Source organism: Delphinapterus leucas, chromosome 19 (assembly GCF_059928025.1).
Source record: "Delphinapterus leucas isolate spDelLeu-1000000601 "Yukka" chromosome 19, BTC_Dleu_Yukka2, whole genome shotgun sequence".
In the NCBI taxonomy this organism is placed as follows: Eukaryota; Metazoa; Chordata; class Mammalia; order Artiodactyla; family Monodontidae; genus Delphinapterus; species Delphinapterus leucas.
In genome coordinates, this window is record NC_143147.1 from 14,126,785 (window position 1) to 14,147,296 (window position 20,512).

The 20,512-nt window shown below is 47.4% G+C and overlaps 1 protein-coding gene across 3 annotated transcripts in view; it reads left to right on the forward strand.

The window, feature by feature from the left end:
- PIK3R5 (phosphoinositide-3-kinase regulatory subunit 5) overlaps positions 1-20,512 on the forward strand; it is a 73,096-nt gene that overhangs the window by 32,024 nt on the left and 20,560 nt on the right. For 2 of the 3 annotated variants that reach the window (XM_022596179.3, XM_022596180.3), the window contains exons 2-5: positions 12,108-12,223; positions 13,982-14,082; positions 16,491-16,559; positions 17,362-17,500. In XM_022596179.3, coding sequence (XP_022451887.1) covers positions 12,121-12,223; positions 13,982-14,082; positions 16,491-16,559; positions 17,362-17,500 — 412 coding nt within the window. In that variant the 5' untranslated portion in view covers positions 12,108-12,120. The remainder of the gene's footprint in view (positions 1-12,107; positions 12,224-13,981; positions 14,083-16,490; positions 16,560-17,361; positions 17,501-20,512) is intronic. The other variant, XM_089900357.1, reaches the window with a different exon arrangement.

The following is a 20,512-nucleotide window of genomic DNA, read 5'->3' on the forward strand; positions in this document are numbered from 1 at the left end:
GCAGGGGACACGCGTTCGAGCCCTGGTCTGGGAAGATCCCACATGCTGCGGAGCAGCTAAGCCCGTGTGCCACAACTACTGAGCCTGCGCACCTAGAGCCTGTGCTCCGCAACAAGAGAAGCCACCGCTATGAGAACCCCTCACACCGCAACGAAGAGTAGCCCCCGCTCGCCGCAACTAGAGAAAGCCCGCACACAGCAACAAAGACCCAGCCCAGGGTCAAAAATACCCAGCCCAGTGCGGCCAAAAAAATAAGTAAATAAATAAAATAAATCTATTAAAAAAAAGCAAAACTAGACAATCAAGTGGAAGTACCCAGCCCAGGACCTGATGTGGACCGGCCACCCTGTAGTAAGCAGTCTGTCCTCTTTCCTTACCTCCTGTTCTCTAGGCTGAAACTGATAGAGAATTGACATTCCTATGTAATATCACACAGATGTTGATTAATTCTTCTTTTGTTTTTTGCTCTTTTTAAAAATTGAGATAAAATACCTATGACATAAAGTTTACCATCTTAACTGTTTTTAACATTGTTGTTTTTTCACACTGTTATGCAACTAAGCTACAGAACTCTTTTCATCTTGTAAAACTAAGACTCTGTACCCATTAAACAACTCCCCGTTCCCTTCTCCACCAAAACCTGGCAACACCGTTCAGCTTTCTGTCTCTATGAATCTGACTACTTCGGGTGCCTCATAGAAGTGAAATCATACAGTATTTGTCTTTTTGTGACTGGCTACGTCACTTAGCATAATGTCCTCAAGATTCCTCCATGTTGGAGCATGTGACAGGACTTCTTTCATTTGAAAGGCTGAATAATATCCCATCGTATGTATAGACCACATTTTGTTTATCCATTCATCTGTCAGTGGACACTTGGGTTGCTTCTACGTTTTGGCTGTTGCGAATGCTGCAGTGAACATGGGTGTATAAAAATATGTTCAGGTCTCTGCTTTCAATTCTTTTGGGTATATGCCAAGAAGTGGAGTTGCTGGATCCTGTGGTAATTCTGTTTTTAATATTTTGAGGAATCACAATACTGTTTTCCACAGTGGCTGCCCCATTTTACATTCCCACCAGCAGTGCACAAGGGTTCCATTTTCTTCACATCCTCACTAACACTTATTTCTGTTTTATTTTGTTTTTCATAATAGCCATGCTAATGTGTGTGCAGTGGTACCTCACTGTGGTTTTGATGTGCATTTCCCTAATGATTAGAGCTGTTAAGCATCTTTTTATGTGCTTATTGGCCAAATATCTTTGTGGAGAAATGGTTATTGAAGTCCTTTGACCATTTTTCTTTTTTATTTGCCTGCAGTGGGTCCTAGTTGCAGCACACGGGTTCTTTAGTTGCGGCATGAGGGGTCTTTAGTTGTGGCATGCAGGGTCTTTTAGTTGTGGTGTGCGGGATCTAGTTCCCTGACCAGGGATCAAACCCGGGCCCCCAGCATCCGGGATGCGGAGTCTTAGCCACTGGACCACCAGGGAAGTCCCACTTTGACCTTTTTTTTTAAAAAAATTAATTTATTTGTTTATTTATTTTTGGCTGCATTGGGTCTTTGTTGCTGCTAATAGGCTTTCTCTAGTTGCGGTGAGCAAGGCTACTCTTCATTGTGGTGTGCGGGCTTCTCACTGCAGTGGCTCCTCTTGTTGTGGAGCATGGGCTCTAAGTGCGTGGGCTTCAGCGGTTGTGGCTCACGGGCTCTAGAGCGCAGGCTCAGTAGTTGTGGCGCACGGGCTTAGTTGCTCCGCGGCATGTGGGATCTTCCCAGACCAGGGATCGAACCCATGTCCCCGCAGACAGATTCTCCACCATTGTGCCACCAAGGAAGCCCTTTGACTATTTTTTAATTGGGTTTCTTCGTTGTTTTTGAGTTGTAGGAGTTCTTTATATATTCTGGATATTACGTCCTTGTCAGACATATGATCTGCAAATATTTTCTCCCTTTCTGTTGGTTGCCTTTTCACTCTCTTGATTGTTTCCTTCGATGCAGTTTTAAATTTTGAAGTAGTCAAGTTTCTCTATTTTCTCTTTTGTTGCCTGTGCTTTGGTGTCTTTTCCAAGAAATCATTGACAAATCTAATGGGATGAAGCTTTCCTCCTGTTTTCTTCTGAGTTTTGTAGTTAAGCTCTTTATGTTTAGGTCTCTGATTCATTTTGAATTAATTCTTTATGGTATTGAATCTTCCTGTCTACCAACAGGGTGTGCATTTCCATTTATCTGCCTTCCTTTGTGTCCCTCGAAAGTTTTATTTCATTAAAATCCTGCAGATTTTAAAAGTTTATTTTCTTTTCTTTTATTCTTTTTGTTGTTATGTATGTGGGTCCTTTTTTTTCCAACACCATTTCTATTTTTCGTCTGTAGGACTGAACGATATTAATTTCTATTTTAATTTGTATCCAGCCACCTTACCTAATTCTCTTCTTTGTGAGAGCCATTTTTCAGTGGATTATTTTGGCTTTCTAGAGACATTTTGAGGGTGGAAAAATGGTGAATTATGCCAAATCTATAATTGGCAAAGCCGTAATTCATAGTGAGCCTCCATGAATAACACACGACACATAAAGTCTCAGAAAGTACTTCACCCTCACACTGTTCTTGGAGTTACTCGAAATACCCTGGCTGAGCAAGAAATGAATTAAAATAAAGAACTCTTAAATAGGGATGACATGGTACAAAACAGCAAGCAATGAAATAAATGAAACTTAAAACCACTGTCCAGAAAAAACTATTATTATCATAGTTATGATGTTTACTGTAAATTTCAAAAATAACCATTTCAGGAATTGTAATGCAGCGTAAAATTATTTAACACAAATACAAATATTTTCTCTGTATTTTAAAAGAAGATGTAATGTTACAACATTCAGATTAAGAGAGGGGCTAAAATCACAGATTAAAAAATAACTTAAAGAAGTATATAGGAATTCTAGGGACTTCCCTGGTGGCCCAGTGGGTAAGACTCCGCACTCCCGATGCAGGGGGCCTGGGTTCAAACCCTGGTCGGGGAACTAGATCCCGCATGCATGCCGCAACTAAGAAGTCCACATGCCGCAACTAAAGATACCGCGTGCCACAACTAAGACCTGGCACAGCCAAAATAGATAAATAAAATAAATAAATATCTAAAAAAATGATATAGGAATTCTAGATCCAGACTCTTGCTAAGAAATTTAAAAATCTGACTCAAATCAATGATACTGTCAGAAAACCTAAATTTACAAAGTTGACATGTGAAGAAGTTGAATACCTACACAGCCCAAAAACTCTGGAAGAAATTTGAAAAAGTATTGAATCTTGAGGAGAGGAGCTGAGGTCACTCACTTCCGGGCAGTGGTGTCTGGTTCTCACCCAAGCCAGAGGGTGCCATGACTGTCCTGGGGTTCTAGACTCAGATTCTAGTTATAGATTTGCCACTTTCTTTGTAAAAAATTTATTTTATTGAAATATAGTTGATTTACAATGTGGTGCTAATTTCTGCTGTATAGCAAAGTGATTCAGTTATGCATATATATATTCTTTTTCATATTCCTTTCCATTATGGCTTATTACAGGATGTGGAATATAGTTCCCTGTGCTATACAGTAGGACCTTGTTGCTTGTCCATTCCATATATATTAGTTTGCATCTGTTGATTCCAAACTCCCAATCCATCCCTCCCCCACTACCTTCCCCCTTGGCAACCACAAATCTATTCTCTATACCTGTGAATCTGTTTAGATTCCACATATAAGTGATATCGTATGGTATTTGTCTTTCTCTTTCTGACTTACTTCGCTTAGTATGATAATCTCTAGGTCCATCCATGTTGCTGCAAATAGCATGACTTCATTCTTGTTTATGACTGAGTAAATTCCATTGTATATATACACATCTTCTTTATTCATTCATCCATCGATGGACATTTAGGTTGTTTCCATGTCTTGGCTATTGTAAATAGTGCTGCTATGAACATCTGGGTGCATGTATCTTTTCTAATTATGGTTTTGTCTGGATATATGCCCAGGAGAGGGATTGCTGGATCATATGAAATTTGCCACTTTCTAATCTGAACAAGTCCTTCATTGCTTGGAGCCTCTATTTTCCGATCTGTAGAATGGGAGAGTTGCACTAGATGGTCTCTAAGGTGCTTTTCTAGTCTTATACTCTAGTGTATAGTCCAGCATGTGTGCGGTGGGGATTTGGGTATGAGTGTATTTGTAAAATAGGAAACGCTACTGTGCATCAGAGTCATCCAGGGGGTGTTTTATTTCTTGGCCTGATCTCAAAGCCACCTGGAGTTGAAATATATACATTAAGAAGGCACCCCGATAGCTAATAGATAGCATTTACTGAATGCTTATTATGTACCAGGCACTATTCTAAACATTTCCCACTTATTAACTCATTCTGCTCAACCTTCAGCTCTCACAGACCCCAGGAACACACCTGGCATGCCGTGTCCTTTTAGGGGACACCAAATTGGTGATAGACGCAAATACATCAACATTTTATGGTAACATTTGGTCATAGTGTTATCAAGATATTCCAGAATGTATTAACTGCTAACTTTTCCTAGATTGCCATCAAAATGAAAATACGGTTTAAGCATTCTTCCAGAAAGCCCTCAGAGGCCCTCTAAAAGCCCCAGAGATTCTCAACCCCAGGTTAGGAACATGGGGTTAGGGGATTTTGAGGCAGCCAGCTCTGTACTGGTCCACCCACCAGTAATTAGGAACTGTGACTCTTCATTAAATAACAATTAAATCAAGTTCATGAAGGGCAGTGAAACTTTGGATAACCACCTGGAAAGATACAGAAAGGGTATATAAAGCTATGTAACTATATGAAGGGTTATATAGAGCCAGGTATATACCCTTCACCAAGCTTCCCCTAATGTTACAATTTATATGACATTGTACAGTTATCCAAACCAGGAAATGATCGTTGGTACAAATCCTTATTTAGATTTTAGCCAGTGTCCCCCTAACCTCCCCTTTCAGTTCCAGAATCCAGTCCAGGATCCCACGTTGCATTTAGTTTCTGAGTCGTCTTAGTCTCCTCCAGTCTGTGACAGTTCCTCAGTCTTGCCTTATTTTTTATGACCTTGACTCTGGTGAGTTACTGGTGAGTTATTTTATAGAATTTCTCTCCATTCAGTTTTGAATGATTTCTCATGATTAGATTGTGTGGTTAGGAATTTTTGGCAAGAATCCCACAGAAGTGATGTTATGTCCCTTTCAGTGCAGCATATCAGGATATCAGGGGATATGTGATGTTGATATGTCTTATTATTGGTGCTATTAAGTTTGGTCATGAAGTTACGGCAGTGCTGGATTTCTCCACTGTGAAGTTATTGTTTTATTTATTTATTTATTTTTTTTGTAATTGATCAGTTTCTTGGGGGAAATACTCTGAGACCATGAAATCTCTCATTTTCTCTCAGATTTTCACTCACAGATTTTACCATCCACTGGTGGATCTTGCCTGCAATAATTATTACCGTGGTGTTTGTCTAATGGTCATTTTGTATTTCTCTCATTCCTCCCGCATTTACTAATTGGAATTCTTTTGTAAAGAAGACCTGTCCCTTCCCCTCCATTTATGTTTTTTAGTTTATTATTTATGACATTAGTGTAGACTCATGGGTATTTATTTTATCCTATGACTTATAATCCAACACTTTCATTATTTAGTTGTTCAAATTGTCCTGGCTTTGGCCATTGGAAGCTCCTTTAAGCTGGCTCCCATGTCTTTTTGACATTCCCCATCCTTTCTCAAGTACTGACTTATTTTCTGACTCTACAAGATGTTCCAGGTCTTCAGGTTTAACTTCTATACTTCCCGTCCCAGTCCTAGAATCAGCCATTTCTCTAAGGAGCCCCGGTTCCTTCGATGGGAGAATGATATTTAGAAACGAGGGTCTGGGCACTAGGTGTGCTCATCGTTACCGGGAAGTCGTTGTTTCTAGGCTCTCTCCGCAGACAGAGCTAGAAAATATATGTATGCATGTTAATCCAAGCTCACACACATCTTTTTTTCACTTCTGTGTGTATCTATCTGAATATGCATGAAAAACCATGAGTCAATACTGATTTCTCCAATTCCAGTCCAACACCATAAGGTGGTTCAGTCTAGACTTCTCCCTTTTCCTTATCTGTAACTTCCTTCTCCAACAGTGAGAAACTGGCTCTCATTATCTGTGATCTGTTTACTTATTTGTTCAGTCCTAGCATACACATGAAGAAGTTGCAGGATTTTTAACGCACATCCCTATAAGAAACAGATTTAGTAACTAGAACATAGTATTTGTATGTGGTTCTTTTTGTCTTTAGCCTTACAGTATCCAGTGAAAATACTACTTTCCAGAGTTACTCAAGGTGGTTCCTGTATTCCCCATTCCTTTCAATGCGGTTATGCTGATCATTTATAGTACGGTCAATTTGTTGTTTGTTTCCCATTTTTGCCCCCTGTGCCTCCCCATATCCTGGTTGATTTATTTCATTTGGGGTATGTAAAATATTGTTGTGGTTCTAAGAGTCAAAGCCATATATGGGGCTTCCCTGGTGGTGCAGTGGTTGAGAGTCCGCCTGCCGATGCAGGGGACGCGGGTTCGTGCCCCAGTCCGGGAAGATCCCACATGCCGCAGAGCGGCTGGGCCCGTGAGCCATGGCCGCTGAGCCTGCGCGTCCGGAGCCTGTGCTCTGCAATGGGAGAGGCCACAACAGAGGGAGGCCCGCGTACCGCAAAAAAAAAAAAAAAAAATTAGTTTGTAGAAGAGATTCTGCCTTACGAGGAAGAGAGTGGTGACCGAGAAGGGAGGACGATAGGAAGGGGGAGAGGGAGGAGTGACCCAGGACTGGGCGAGCGGGGTCAGCGCGGCACCACATGCCTCAGTGCTTCTCTTACGTCCACCTGTGGGACTGAGTCTTCAAAGCATGGGCCTGGAATATTCCAGAACACCAGGGAAGCAGTGTGGGGTGCCTCCAGACCCTGGCCCATACTTCCGTCCCTAGGAGATGTGGACCCTCCAGTTCTGCCGTTTTGCACTAAGTCCCCCAAGAAAAGAAGCTTTCTTCCCAGCTGCATGGGGGGCTGCATCAGGAAGCTGGACCCAGGCAGGCCCTGCCCCTCTGACTAGCCCTGCCCAGGAGGGGAGATGACCCCTGTCTTGCATCACAGGTCATGTCAACGTGTGGAGAGGCGGTCTCCCTCTGCCCTTGGGCACCCCCTTCCCCCAACCCCCTCCCCCCTCCAGCTCCAGGACTCACTGTCCTGTTCAGGGTCCCCAGTAAGGACTCATCCTTACTGGCTCAGAGGAGGAAGTTGGAGGTGGCAGCAGGCCCCGTTGTGGAATGTCTCAACACTACCCCACTGTGGCGGGGGGCATTCCCATTCCTGGCAGCAGCTGGAATTTCACAACTCGAGCTCCTTTTAGTAAGGTGGCAACGGGGGTTGGGAGGGGGATGCCAGGGGAGACCAGACCTTGCCCACCAAGGCTTTGAGAAAAGGCATCATCCTTGGGGAGGGAGAGGTGCCATCTCTTCCCCATTCATCTCCGCCCCGAAGCCACGGGGGTTCCGCTGACAAGTCACCAGAAGTGGCTGATGACTGACTCATCAAACAGAAATGAGCGTGCCGGAGCCGCGGGGTGCTGGCTTTGCCCCCAGGACAGCTCAGCTGAGGATCCCCCGCCAGGCTCCCATCCCTCGGCTCCCACGGCCCAGCGCCTTGGGCAAGTCCAGCCTCTCTGAAGACCCAGGGCAAGCTCTAGATGGCCTCAGGATGCCAGGGAGGCGGGGGCACGCCGGGAACTCTGCCCAGTGCCCGAGGGTAAGGTCTTGATCGTCTCCAATGAACAGCAGAGGACACTGAGGCCAGGAGATGGGAAGATGCGTGGGCCATGGGCATTGGGGCGCATGCTGGGGAGCAGCCCTTAGCCTGCACAGACTGCTCGCAGCGGCCCCAGGACACTGCTCTAAGGAGAGGGCTGCAGCAGACGCGACATCGGCTGAGGATGTGCATTTGCGTCTTGCCTTTGTATCAGTTACACTGCAACACAATAGGGCAGGGTGACTCATTCCTGCTTTGTGACACAGCCAGCTTGTCTGTCTCAGCAGAGACTGGGCAGAGGGATCTTTAAGCCTAGTTCACAGGGTTCAGCCCTCGCTCTGAGCTAGAGAATGACTGGGCCCCTCAAGCCACCATGGTCATCGCCTGGTCCAGCCTAGATTGTTGCTTCTGTGGGCCCTGGTCCTCTTTCTGGAGGAGGCAGGGCTGCAGTGGACAGCTGGCATAGACAGACATGGCGGGCTTAAGATTCCCAGCAACTGGGAATGCAGGGCTCCTAATTAATGCTAGTTGATTGAGCCTGCACTCGCTGGGGTAGAAACATGAATTAGTTTTATTTGTCTCCCAGGAACTGCATCTGACTGTGCCGAGCAGCAGGCAGAGCCAGACTCCCTGCGTTGCTGCCTCCTAGCTGTGTGACCTTAGGCAAGTTGTTTAACCTCTCTGTGCCGCAGAGTGCCCACGCGCCCTCCAGCTTCCCCCAAAGGTGGTCCGACCTTCAGCCTCTTACTGCTACGTTTCCCTCACCCGGCTGGGGGCCCTCCCGGTGAAGAATCAACAAAATAGCTCAAGTCTAGCTTTTCATCCAAGTATCCACCTCCACCCTTCCTCAAGGAGCTCACATCTTTGCCTTACCCAGCAGGGAGCCTGCCAGCTGCGCCTTCCGCTCCTCTTAGCCCTCCCATGGCTCCCAAGTAGCCCAGAAGTACGTTTGCTGGCTGGATAGAGAGTGAGCTGAGAACAAAAGGGCAGCATCCCCTCCTGGCAGGTGTCCCGTCTGAATAAGGGATTCTTTTTAAGCCCCCCTGCCCTTGGCCTTGGGGAGAGAAAGGAGGACCCTCTGGAATGGTCGACAAGCCCTCCTCTCTTCCCGGTCCTCTCGTATTGACGGGGGTTGTGGAGTGGGCAGCTGTACCAGTTCTGGACCCGTACCTCCCGGCAAGCCCCCCAGCGTGGTTGCCAGCCCCCAGCCCTGACAGCTCACGGTGACTCTTAGCACTTTAGCAGGTGGGTCGTTGAGCACCTTCCCTGCCATTTGGGATTTTGGAAGTCCTGCTTTATATCCTAGTCGATTTTTTCTGGCGTTGATTCTCCCAGCCCCGCCCAGACCCGGGGCTACCCCTTAGGCTCTCTGGGTCTCACCTCTTCCTCTGAGCACCGCCCCGGGGGCTAATCGGGGATGAATCAACCTGTGGGGACCAAGGCCTGCTGATGACATCTGGGCCAGCCACTCACGCTCCAAACTCATCCTTTTGAAGGTGCCTGGTCTTCTAGCTCCTCCAGTGGGTGCCGTCAGCCCTGAGCCTGCACAGGACCGAGCTCAAGAGGGTCTTGCACTTGGGTGTCCACTGCAGGCAGACGGACGAGGCCGCATCCTGAGTGTTCATGCCCAGGGACACGCATCCATGCTGGGCACCGGCACACCCAGGGAGGAGGGGCCTGATGTCTGCCTGGTGTGGCTCAGGGTCCACAGACTCCCTGTCTGGACTGCACACAAAGAGTTGGCACACAGAAGGTCCTAAGGTGACCATGAAAGTTGCCCTAGAAGGGCCCAAGGACGTCTTTGGACATCCAGGTGCCACTAATGGAAACACCCAAGGTCCATGGTCCTGACTCACCAGTGAAAGTGTTTCTGGTCTCAGTCTGCCACCTCAGCCGCAGAAGGGTGGGTGGCCTGGGGGGCTGGTCCGTCCTGGGTCCTGTGCTCCAGGTCTCAGCCCGTGGCAGGTCCATTCCTGCACCCAGACCTTTGCACCTGCTACCTCCTCTTTCTGGAACATTGTTCCCCCTCACTTCTCTCCTGGCCTCCTCATCCAGCTGAAAGGTCCCTTCTGAGAGGCTCTCCTGACCTCCCAACGACCTGGAGGGGGCCCCCCACTTGGCCCCCTCCCAGCACCATCGCTTTCTTCTCAGCGTATATCCCCCTCTGCCGTGACCTCTTTCTTCGTCTGTTAGGTCGTCCCCTGTCTCTGTCTCCTACCACGGGGCACGCCTGCTTCATTCACTGCTGTGTCGTTAGTGCCCGGCACATAGTAAGGAGTTAGTAAATCCATGGAAGGATGAACGCATGCGTGCTGCTTTCTGTGTGCCTACCCCCGTGCCATCCCAGGGATATCACCGAAGTGAAGTGATGGCTGGGCAGCTCACAAAGGGCTTCTGTTTCTCTGGGTGCCTGGTTCCTCCCTGGCTGGGGAAGTAGGAGGTTTTGCCTACTGGGTCCGGGGTAGGATTTCCTAGCTCTTTGCATGTCGTTTGCATGGCTCAGCTCTGAGCTCTGTGCTTCTGCTTGTGGTTTCCTGGTCCATCCCCTGTTCCACAGAGCTGGACCACTGCTTCCTCGACTTCCTTCTATGACCTGGCCTGACCGGCCAGCCATGGGAGTCTGCCTGGACGGGGTGAACGCAGTGAAATTCCCAAGGGAAAGTGGGCTTGTGGCAAAGACTGTAACAGGAGAGCTTTCGTGTCTTCTTTTCTTTTTTTTAATTTATTTAATTTATTTACTTTTGGCTGCGTTGGGTCCTCATTGCTGCGCGCGGGCTTTCTCTAGTTGCGGTGAGCGGGGGCTACTTTTCGTTGCGGTGCGTGGGCTTCTGATTGCAGAGGCTTCTCTTGTTGCGGAGCACGGGCTCTAAGTGCACGGGCTTCAGTAGTTGTGGCTCACAGGCTCTAGAGTGCAGGCTCAGTAGTTGTGGCGCATGGGCTTAGCTGCTCCGCGGCATGTGGGATCTTCCTGGACCAGGGCTCGAATCCGTGTCCCCTGCATTGGCAGGCGGATTCTTAACTACTGTGCCACCAGGGAAGTCCCAGCTTTCGTGTCTTGAAAGCTCGCTCAGCGCATCCACTGTGGCATTTAATCTTCCCAACAGCCCTGGGGGGTTAGTACCATCGTCACACCCATTTTACAGGTCAGTAAACTGAGGTTCAGAAAAGTTAAAGAAATTGCCCATTTGCATGGCTAGCAAATACCAGAGTTGAGATCTGAATCCAAGTCTGTTGATGCCAGAGGCCAGGATTATTTGCTGCACTGCACTACCTGTCACAGCTTCCTGAGGGACCCAGGAGCCCCGACACATCACTGTGAAGCTGGGCTGGCCCTGCTGGAGGCTTTCAGAATGTGGCCCTTGGCATGGTTCCCCACCTGGTGCTAAAACCCCTTCTTAGATCTCCTCCTCAGCAGCCCACCAGCCTGAGCTAAACACCCCGGCTCTCTCCTCAGTAGGACGGGGGAAAGAAGGGGATTCTTTTTTTTTGGGGTGTGCCGCGTGGCTTGTGGGATTTCAGTTCCCCAGTCAGGGATTGAACCCGGGCCCTCGGCAGTGAGAGCGTCGAGTCCTCTAACCACTGGACCGCCAGGGAGTTCCCAGAGGAATTCCCAGAAGGGGGTTCTTTGAAAGACCAAGCCAAGCAAGTTCTTTGAATAACTGGTAACATTGCTAAGCCTCAGAGACAGCAAAGAAAAATGGCCGAAGTGGAGGTGAGGGCAGCAAAGGACCAGGGGCCTGTGGCCTGGGCACCCAAGCAGAGGGTGTGGCGGAGTGGAGGTGTGGCATGTGTGAAGGCAGCCCCTGCCGGGCCCGAGCATCAGAGCCCCCGGCGCACTGGCGGGGAGCTCTGTGACCAGGCTCCCTGGCCATCCCTGTGGGGTGGGGCACGCAGGCCTGGAAATTCAGAGAAAGTCCCCCACGTGATCCTGATTTTTCCTTTGAGGTCCTCCTGCCCAGCACGGGGGTCTGGTCACGCCACGGGCACTCCCTGGGCTGTTGCAGCCACTCACCCCTGCCGGGGGTGGGGGTGGGGAGGGGGAGGAGGGCCGCACCTCTCCACTCCCCCCACCACCCCTCACTTCCCGTAGCCTGTGCTGGTGGGCCACAGGCGTGCCCCGTCCTGCCGTTCTGAGCTGCACCGCCAGGAGCCCAGGAGCCGGTCCAGCCCCGGAGGCAGCTGGCTGATGGCACCGGCTGTGAGTGCCCGCTGTCTCTGCCAGCTGCCCTGCTAGGCCATGTGCTTCTCGAGTCCGGGGTTCTCCAGGCTGACCAGCGTCTGTCCCCCATGCAGGCGATGACTCAGGATGCAGCCAGGGGCCACGACGTGCACGGAGGACCGCATCCAGCACGCCCTGGAGCGCTGCTTGCACGGGCTCAGCCTCAGCCGCCGCTCCACCTCCTGGTCAGGTAGGTCCCAGGGAGCCAGGGAGGCGCATCTGGGGTCCAGGGGAGCTGCAGGGGCTGTGGTGAGCACTGGTTCAGGCACGGAACTGGCAGGTTCCAGCTCCAGCCCTGTGTGTGTGACTCCGCGGACCTCACTTGGGCAGGTGCTCAGCACAGCAGGTGATGGAGAGTGGCCCTCGGTGGGTGGAAGTTTCTCCTTTCCCCCAGGCAGCCTTCCTCGTCCTCCTCATGTGCTACAAGCTTAGCTCCCTGAGGAAGGTACTGGACCAGCTTAAACATGCCACACTGCTGATTTCAAAAGAGCAGCTGGGTATTTCTAGACAGTTCTCCCCAGAATTCTCCTGTTTCCTGGTTTCTCGTTTTCTCCACAGCCCCATCCTCCTCTTCCCCATAGAACAATGGAGAATCTCAGCAGAACTTCAGGGGATAGGAGGCCTCCATGTTCCATGATCCCCAGGACTGAGAAACAGGGGTATCTGCAGGCTGGGGCAGTGATCTCCAAGGCTAGAGATTAACTTAATAACTCCTTATGCTCATAAAGATTTTCCGCGCCTCACTTGCCTCCCTAACTACCCCACGAGATAGATACCCATGCTCCTTGAACATAACTGGTTCCTTCCTACCTCAGGACCTTTGCACTTGCTGCCTGGAATTCTTCCCTCAGAACGACGCAGAGCTGGCTCCTTCTCATTCAGGTCTCAACTCAAATGTCACCTCCCCTCAGAGGCTTTCCTTGGCCTCTGGAATTAAGCAGATCTGACTTAAAACTGTCTCTCACTGGCTGTAGGAACTTGTGCAGGTCCCTTAGCCTCTCAGGACTCACTGCCTTGCCTGTAAAATGAGAATAATAACAGCAGGAACCACCTTCCCGAGGGGGAGATGGGAGATTCAATGGAAGTGATGTGTGAAAGGCCTGGCACCTTAGAGGTACATAGTAGGTGGTCACTAAATGGCAGTTTTCTTCCTTCTGGCCTCCTACCCAGGTTTTAAGGAGACTAAGCTTCTAGAATTGAGGGGCCATCAAGTCACAGAATACAAAAATATCTGACTATAGCAAATTTTACTAAAACCCATGACCATATGAACACATTGCTTGGGGCCTGCAGCACTTCAGAAGGAGCTCGTGCACATGAGGGGGCCACTTCCACCCCCGCTGTTCTCATTCCCCATCACACACACACACACACACACACACACACACACACACACACCGCAGACCTCTGTGACTGCCCCTTTAATTTGGGGGGAGTTTACCCATACTGGCTGCAGGGAAGCAGAGACTGACAAAATAAGAAAGTCTGGGGAAGTTACAGAGTGACAAAGTACTCCTCATAGCTTTCAAAATAGAAATGAATGGCGCTTCCCTTTCCCGGGCTCCACTGCCCAGCAGTTCCGGGAGGTCCCGTGGCTGTTGCAGACTCAGCCTTGTGTCCTGGGGTGGCGATCTCTGCTTCTGTGCCCCTTCCCTGCATCTCGGAGGATGTGGGAAAGCTGGTGCTCTCCAGAGGCACAGGGAGCAGAGTCGTGGCCAGTCCTTGGCTTCTAAGGGAGATCCCAGCCCCTCTCTGTGTCTCTTGAGCCTCCTGTCTATGCAGGAAGAAGAAACTTATCATTATCTTGATGGGGCCTAATAGGGTCGAGTGTGTTGATCCAGAATTTCCTGAGACTCTTACTTCAGAAGGGAATGCCCCAGTGCAGCCCCAGGAATTGCCACTTCCCTCCAACCCACAACTGACCCCTGGCTTCTCCCTCCCTTTGCAGCTGGGCTGTGTCTCAACTGCTGGAGCCTGCAGGAGCTGGTCAGCAGGGATCCAGGCCACTTCCTTATCCTCCTGGAGCAGATCCTGCAGAAAACCCGCGAGGTGAGGGCTCAGCCTGGGTTTGAAGGGCAGCGCTGTGATCAGCCTCATAGAGTCGAGAAATAGGTCCCCACAGAATGTCATTTCTGGGGTGCCTGGACCACCAGGGGGGCTTGATGGAGGCACTGGCAGCCTGAGTTCTCTGCTTCGGTGGTGTTTGTGGATTGAAGGCCTTAGGAAGGGGCGTGGTCCTTTTGCTATGAACATGTGCTGGGTGAGCCAGGGTCCCCAGTTTAAGCTGCTTCTTAAGACAGACATTGCTTGTAAGTCAAGGTGTCGACTACAAGGGAGGGAGTTCGCGCTCCCGAATTCCTTTCCCCCAAAAGACGCAGATGCAAAGAGAAAACAAAGATGCAAAAGAGAAAACTGATAGGAGAGGTAAACTGAGACCTCCTCTAACAGTTCAGTAAACAGGCTTTTATGACTCAGAAGAAGAGCGTGTTTAAAGCTGACCTGGGGGACTTCCCAGGCCATCCAGTGGTCAGGACTCTGCACTTCCACCGCCGGGGGCATGGGTTCGCTCCCTGGTCGGGGAACTAAGCTCCCACATGCCGCGTGGCCAAAAAAATTTAAAAAAACAACAACAAGAAAACAAACCTGATTTGGGCTGGGGTTCCAGAACAGGCACGAGTCCCTAAAGATGTTTTATCTTTATTTTTAAATACATGACTGAGTTGGAAAACACATGTCTTTCTCAGCTGTCCCTTTACCTCTAAGAAAAAAGTCTTGGTTTATCAAGACACCCAAGGTTTCAGTTCTGGCGCCACCATTTACCTGGTGCTTTTATACGCTGATCACAAGGAGACCAACTCAGAAGAGCTAAAGCACCTCTGAAGTGCTTACCTTATAAACCCAAATATAAAGGAACAACTACTGTATAGCAACAGGGGAGGGTTTTATAGAAGGGGCCAAGCAGCAAGTGTACTGGACACATGGTCTATTCAGGACCATGAAGGAGAACTCTATTTGATCCTGCTGCCGTCACCAGGCACAGCAGAGGTGGTGGGGCTTTCTCTGCTTCTTCAACACCCATGAATTCCAGAATGGGTTGGGAGACCACTAGTATTTTGACCAAAGAATTCTAACTTGTGTCTATACGTGCTTGTTTGTGGTGTGGTGGGTGAGCTTTATCAAAGAGATGATTCACAAAAGAATAAATAGAACTTTTAAACAATATGGAAAATGTTGCTTCAGTTATAGTAAAATAAATGTAAATGAAAACCATAATGACACAGCTTTTGCCTAGCAAATTCGCAAAAACATTATAATAACCAATGCAGGGAAGGGTGTAGTGAAATGGCACTTTCATACATACACAGTATTATAAATGGCAAAATTCTTTTGGAAAGCAATTTGACGATACATTTCGAAGATCGTAAATATGTTTACAGTCTTGTATCCACTCATTCCACTTCTTGAGCTCTATCCAAGGTAAATAATCCAAATTATAGAAAAAGGAGTGTACACAAAGATTTTCACTGCACAGGTACTTAAAATGCAAGAAAATAATCTCAAGTGTCTAAAGCTAATAAATTATGGAGATCTACCAGAAGGAGTATTATATAGGTAATAAAAATGATGGATAGTATCCAAGGGTAGAAACAAAATTTAATATATTAAAAAATTGCGGGGAATTCCCTGGTGGTCTAGTGGTTAGGACTCAGCACTTTCACTGCTGGGGCCCGGGTTCTGTCCCTGGTTGGGGAACTAAGATCCTGCAAGCCTGCAGAGCCGCCAAAAAAAATTGCATCATTAAAATTTATTAAATGGTTTAGGGAAAATTGATTAAACGTTTCCAAAAATATGGAGTGAAATTCCAAATTTATATTATACAGAACTCTAGGTGGATTAAAGTTTAAATTTAAGAAAATGAAGCTTCCAAGAAAAGAACAAAAAACATATATGAATATTTACATGAACCTTGCATGCAGAAGTGAAAATCCATAAAGGAAAAAGCTAACACTTGTAATTTATGTACATAAAAAAAATCCGGAAAATTCAAAGACCAACAACAAACTGGAAAACATATTTACAATACAAATAATAGATAAATGTATAACTAGGAGGGGGGGAAATATGGTCTTAGAGATGATGTTGCAAAACAGAAATCCATTTATAATATTGTACGTAAAAGACATGAAGAGTAAAAATATACAACTTTGCAGAGGAAAATACACAGAGAAAAATGGTGTAAGGAGAAGTACACTGAAATATTAGTTGTGGCTGATTTTGGAAGGGGGATATCGTGGGGTTTTTTTTTTTTTTTACTTCTATTTTCTAAATGTTTGTCTTGTGATTACATTACTTTTCACTTAAAAAAAAAAAGAAAAAGAAAGGAAAGAAATAGAGAAGAGAGCAGTGCTTGGTTGTGCACCTGTGATGAGCCTGCCCCCCTCCTGTCCCCCTCACAGGTCCAAGAGAAGGGCACCTATGACCTCCTCGCCCCCCTGGCTCTGCTCTTCTACTCCACTGTCCTCTGTGTAAGTTCCCGGCTGGGCCAGGCTGGGGGAGGTTGGGGAGGAGAGGGAGAACAGCCTCCATGGAGGGGGCAGAGCCCTCACAGCTCAGAGGATAAACACACAGAGAGAGGAACTGTCCACCAGTGACACTTCAGGTGGGTGTCACTCCTCTGATGGCTTCAGATTAGCCATTTGAGAGGCCTCCAGTAAGTCCACGTGGATGCCATCGTGCCTGGAGTATCTGGGCACCCATGGAGGGGATACGGTCACAGCCCTTTCACAAACCACAGGAGAGATTCTGTTAAAGACACGTGATGTCCACCTCCTTTTGTACCGCAGCGGTCAGTTTCCCCCAGTGCCATCACCCCCTGTTCACCAGACCGGTGGCATCAAATGACTCCAAGTACACTGAGTCGGTCCACTTCAAAGAATAAACACTGGCCTCTCGTGAGGATATTTAAGTAAAGGCGGTTTAGACATTGAAGACCATTCCTCGAAAGGAGTGGCAGCAGTGGCACCATTTAGGATGACCTCCAAGGTGACAGCTTTTCAGAGAGGCCCTCTTGTGTATTTGGTAAATTGTGATGTTTGGTGAAAACAAGGCCCCTGTAGTAGAGATATCCTTGGGCACCATCTCGCCCATCTGTAACTCACTTCCTGTGGGTAACTTTCAATTCTGCCTGCCCTCGTCCTGGGACACACTGCTGCCAGGAAGAGTGTGCCCTTTGTGGAACATTCCAGAAAGGAGCAGGGTCTGCCCTGGAATATCAGCGAGCTTCCTCTGACCCGGACCTCTTTGCTTGCCGCTCCCTCTCCATCCCAGACTCCACACTTCCCACCAGACTCAGATCTCCTTCTGAAGGCAGCCCAAACCTACCACCGATTCCTGACCTGGCCCGTTCCTTACTGTAGCATCTGCCAGGAGCTGCTCACCTTCATCGATGCTGAACTGAAGGCCCCAGGTAAGTGTTGAGGTGGCACGCACGTGGGGCAGGGACCATGGGGTCAGGAGGTTTCCGGCTTTTCTGAAACTGGGCTTTGGCTGTGACCCCCCTCACTTCATATCGTGCAGCTCGTCTCTGCCCGTGGCCTGCTTCACAAGCCTGGAGTCCCTTTTCATGGCTCTAGTGCTCTGTGTCTGCATCAACATCAGATGGCCGACGGCAGCAAACACCGGCAGTGACCCAAGGAGGGACTCTTAGGGGTAGCTGAGCAGGGGTTCAGGGCAAGGAGACCCCGCCTCCTGGCCTGTGCCTCTGCTCTGGTTAGCCAGGGGGTCTCTGAGGCTGCCCAGGTCAGACAGAGAAGCCCACACACAATGTTGACAAGAGGCCCTTGTTTGTTCTCTTTACCCCGGAACACGTAGCGGGATGCATGTGTGAATGGACTCAGTTCTGGCCGGGGAAGGTGGCTGGTACCAGGAATGAACAGGTAGATGGGCATCACGACAAGTGTGGGCAAGGGCCAGGTACTGTCCGAGTTTTCATATGTGGATTCTGAAAAGTAGTTCTTGAGAAGTTGCAGGTGCTATAGCAGACGTGAAAATGAGGTCTAGGAGAACTCTTGTAGAGCCAGAAAAACACAAGTATGATTTACTGAGAGGTGGTCCCGGAGTAGAGTAATTCATCGCATCAGTAGCTCAAAGGAATAAAGTCACACAAACATCCCAGTAGATGCCTCTGAAATGTTTGATAAAATTCAACTTCCATCCATTCCAAATAAAAATATTTAAGGTAAAAAAAAAAAAAAGAAAAAAAATTAACATCCATTCCTGATATTCAAAGCCCCTCTAATATGTGGAAACTATTAATATATGGAAGGGTCCTTAATAAGGTAACAACCCACTAGCAGCATTTCCATTATTAAGTCAATAATCTTCCTCTTCGTGCTTGTAGGTATTTTGCCCATGAAAAGGAAAGAAAGAATATTTCCTCTTGCAGGAAGATAAAATTTTAATTACATAGAGATCAAACAATTGCTTATCTGTCAAGACTAAGAGAATAACCCAAAGTACTGTCAGACTAGTAATCAGGTAGCTAAGAGCTTTCTTATATAATAGCATCAACCAGTAAGAAAACATAATGTGGAAAAAAACAATTTACAATAGCAACTAAAAATGTAAGATAAATAAAGAAATGTGAATAACCTACATAGAGAAAACAAACTTTACTGAAGGATAAAAAGTTTAAGAGACACTGCTGGGTTGAATCAATATTGTAATAACATCAGGTATTATGGAAATAAATGTAAGTGCAGTCAAAAATACCAATAATATTTTTTTTAATTTAACAAAATAAAGTCTGTTGGACAGAATAAATGCTCTACAGTAGGATTTATTATGTACTTATGTATGCTTAAGGAAGAGTAAGAATGGGATGGTTCTCTACTAGGTCTTTAAAAGTCCTGTAAGGCTATAGTTATTAAAATAGTACACTGTTGGTATAAGAATAGAAAATTAATGGAACTAAATAGCAAGGAACAGATTAAATGTATAAAAATGTACTATATGCAAAGCAGCATCCTCAAATCAGTGATGTAAACAATTGGTCATTTTATAAATGGTATCAAGATAATTGACAGACCAAAAAAAGGAGGGGTTTAAAATTCTATCTCAAAAAAAAATTGAGTTCTATTGCAAACATAAAAATAAATTTCAGATGGATTAAATGTTTAAGTGTGGAAATCAAGACCATAAAATTAAAAAAAAAAAAACCCATAAAAGTAATGGAAGAAAAATAGGTTACATGAGCCTAGCTACAAGGATGTTCATTGCTGCATGCTTTTTAATAACCAATTCCAAACAACTTAAATATCGTACATAGTTGAATATATCGTACCAAAGTCATTTGGTGGAATCCGCCTCACTTATTAAAAATGAGATCATAGAAATAAGGTTACTGAGATGAAAAGATGTTGAGTAACGTGTTGAGTAAAAAGGCAGGACCGGGGCTTCCCTGATGGCGCAGTGGTTGAGAGTCCGCCTGCCAATGCAGGGGACACGGGTTTGTGCCCCCGTCCGGGAAGATCCCACATGCCGCGGAGCGGCTGAGCCCGTGAGCCATGGCCGCTGAGCCTGCGCGTCCGGAGCCTGCGCTCCACAATGGGAGAGGCCACAGCGGTGGGAGGCCCGCATACCACAAAAAAAAAAAAAAAAAAAAAAAAAGGCAGCCCCTCCGCCCCATACTAAGTATGTTATAATCCCGTGTGTTTTTTTTTTTTTCTTTTAAATCCGTATATGCACCAGACCCTGTTTAGTATTGGGAGCGTCTAAGTCTCATCAGGTACATTAAATACACACAGGACAGAAGTACCAAATCTTATTCCCTAATAAGTCAGGGACCCTGGAAAGCACAGGACTGAAGCGTTATATGAAAATTCCTTTGGAGAGGTTTATGACCTCCTTCCCCAACCGATCAGCTGATCTGTCTTCCCCCAGCCAGTCCGCTGTCCGTTGTTACAGGCTCTAAGAGCCGAACAGGCACAGGCTAGGGTAGCCAAAGTCTACCCATTACATGGACCTTACCTCCTGGTAGAGACTTGGGTGGAAGAATTAAGAAATCAGGAAGGCCTTCAGGAGAAGGGGCTGGACTAGGAAAGGTGCCGAGGCACATGGTGAATAGACAAGTCAGGCAACCTAGCTTTCCAAGGCACCCTAAATGAACAAACCAATTTAATCTCTTTCATTCCCTTGCTCCCCGCTACCCACCCCCCAAAACAAACAGATCTAGATCACTTCTGGGCTTCTTGCTTGTGACCAGAATTCCTTTAACAAGAACGCAAAGCTTTTCTTCCTTTCTATAATGAGACAGAAAGGATTTAAAATGCAAATGCCTTGGCAGGACCTTCAGTCTCTACCAAAGATCTAAATGAGTTTACTTTGAAATGGGTAAAGGAGAGGTTGTCCTGGGGGAGGGCTGTCTGTCACCTGCGTGCCAGGGGACCGCTTCCCAGTTTCAAGTGGAACCAGCTGTCTC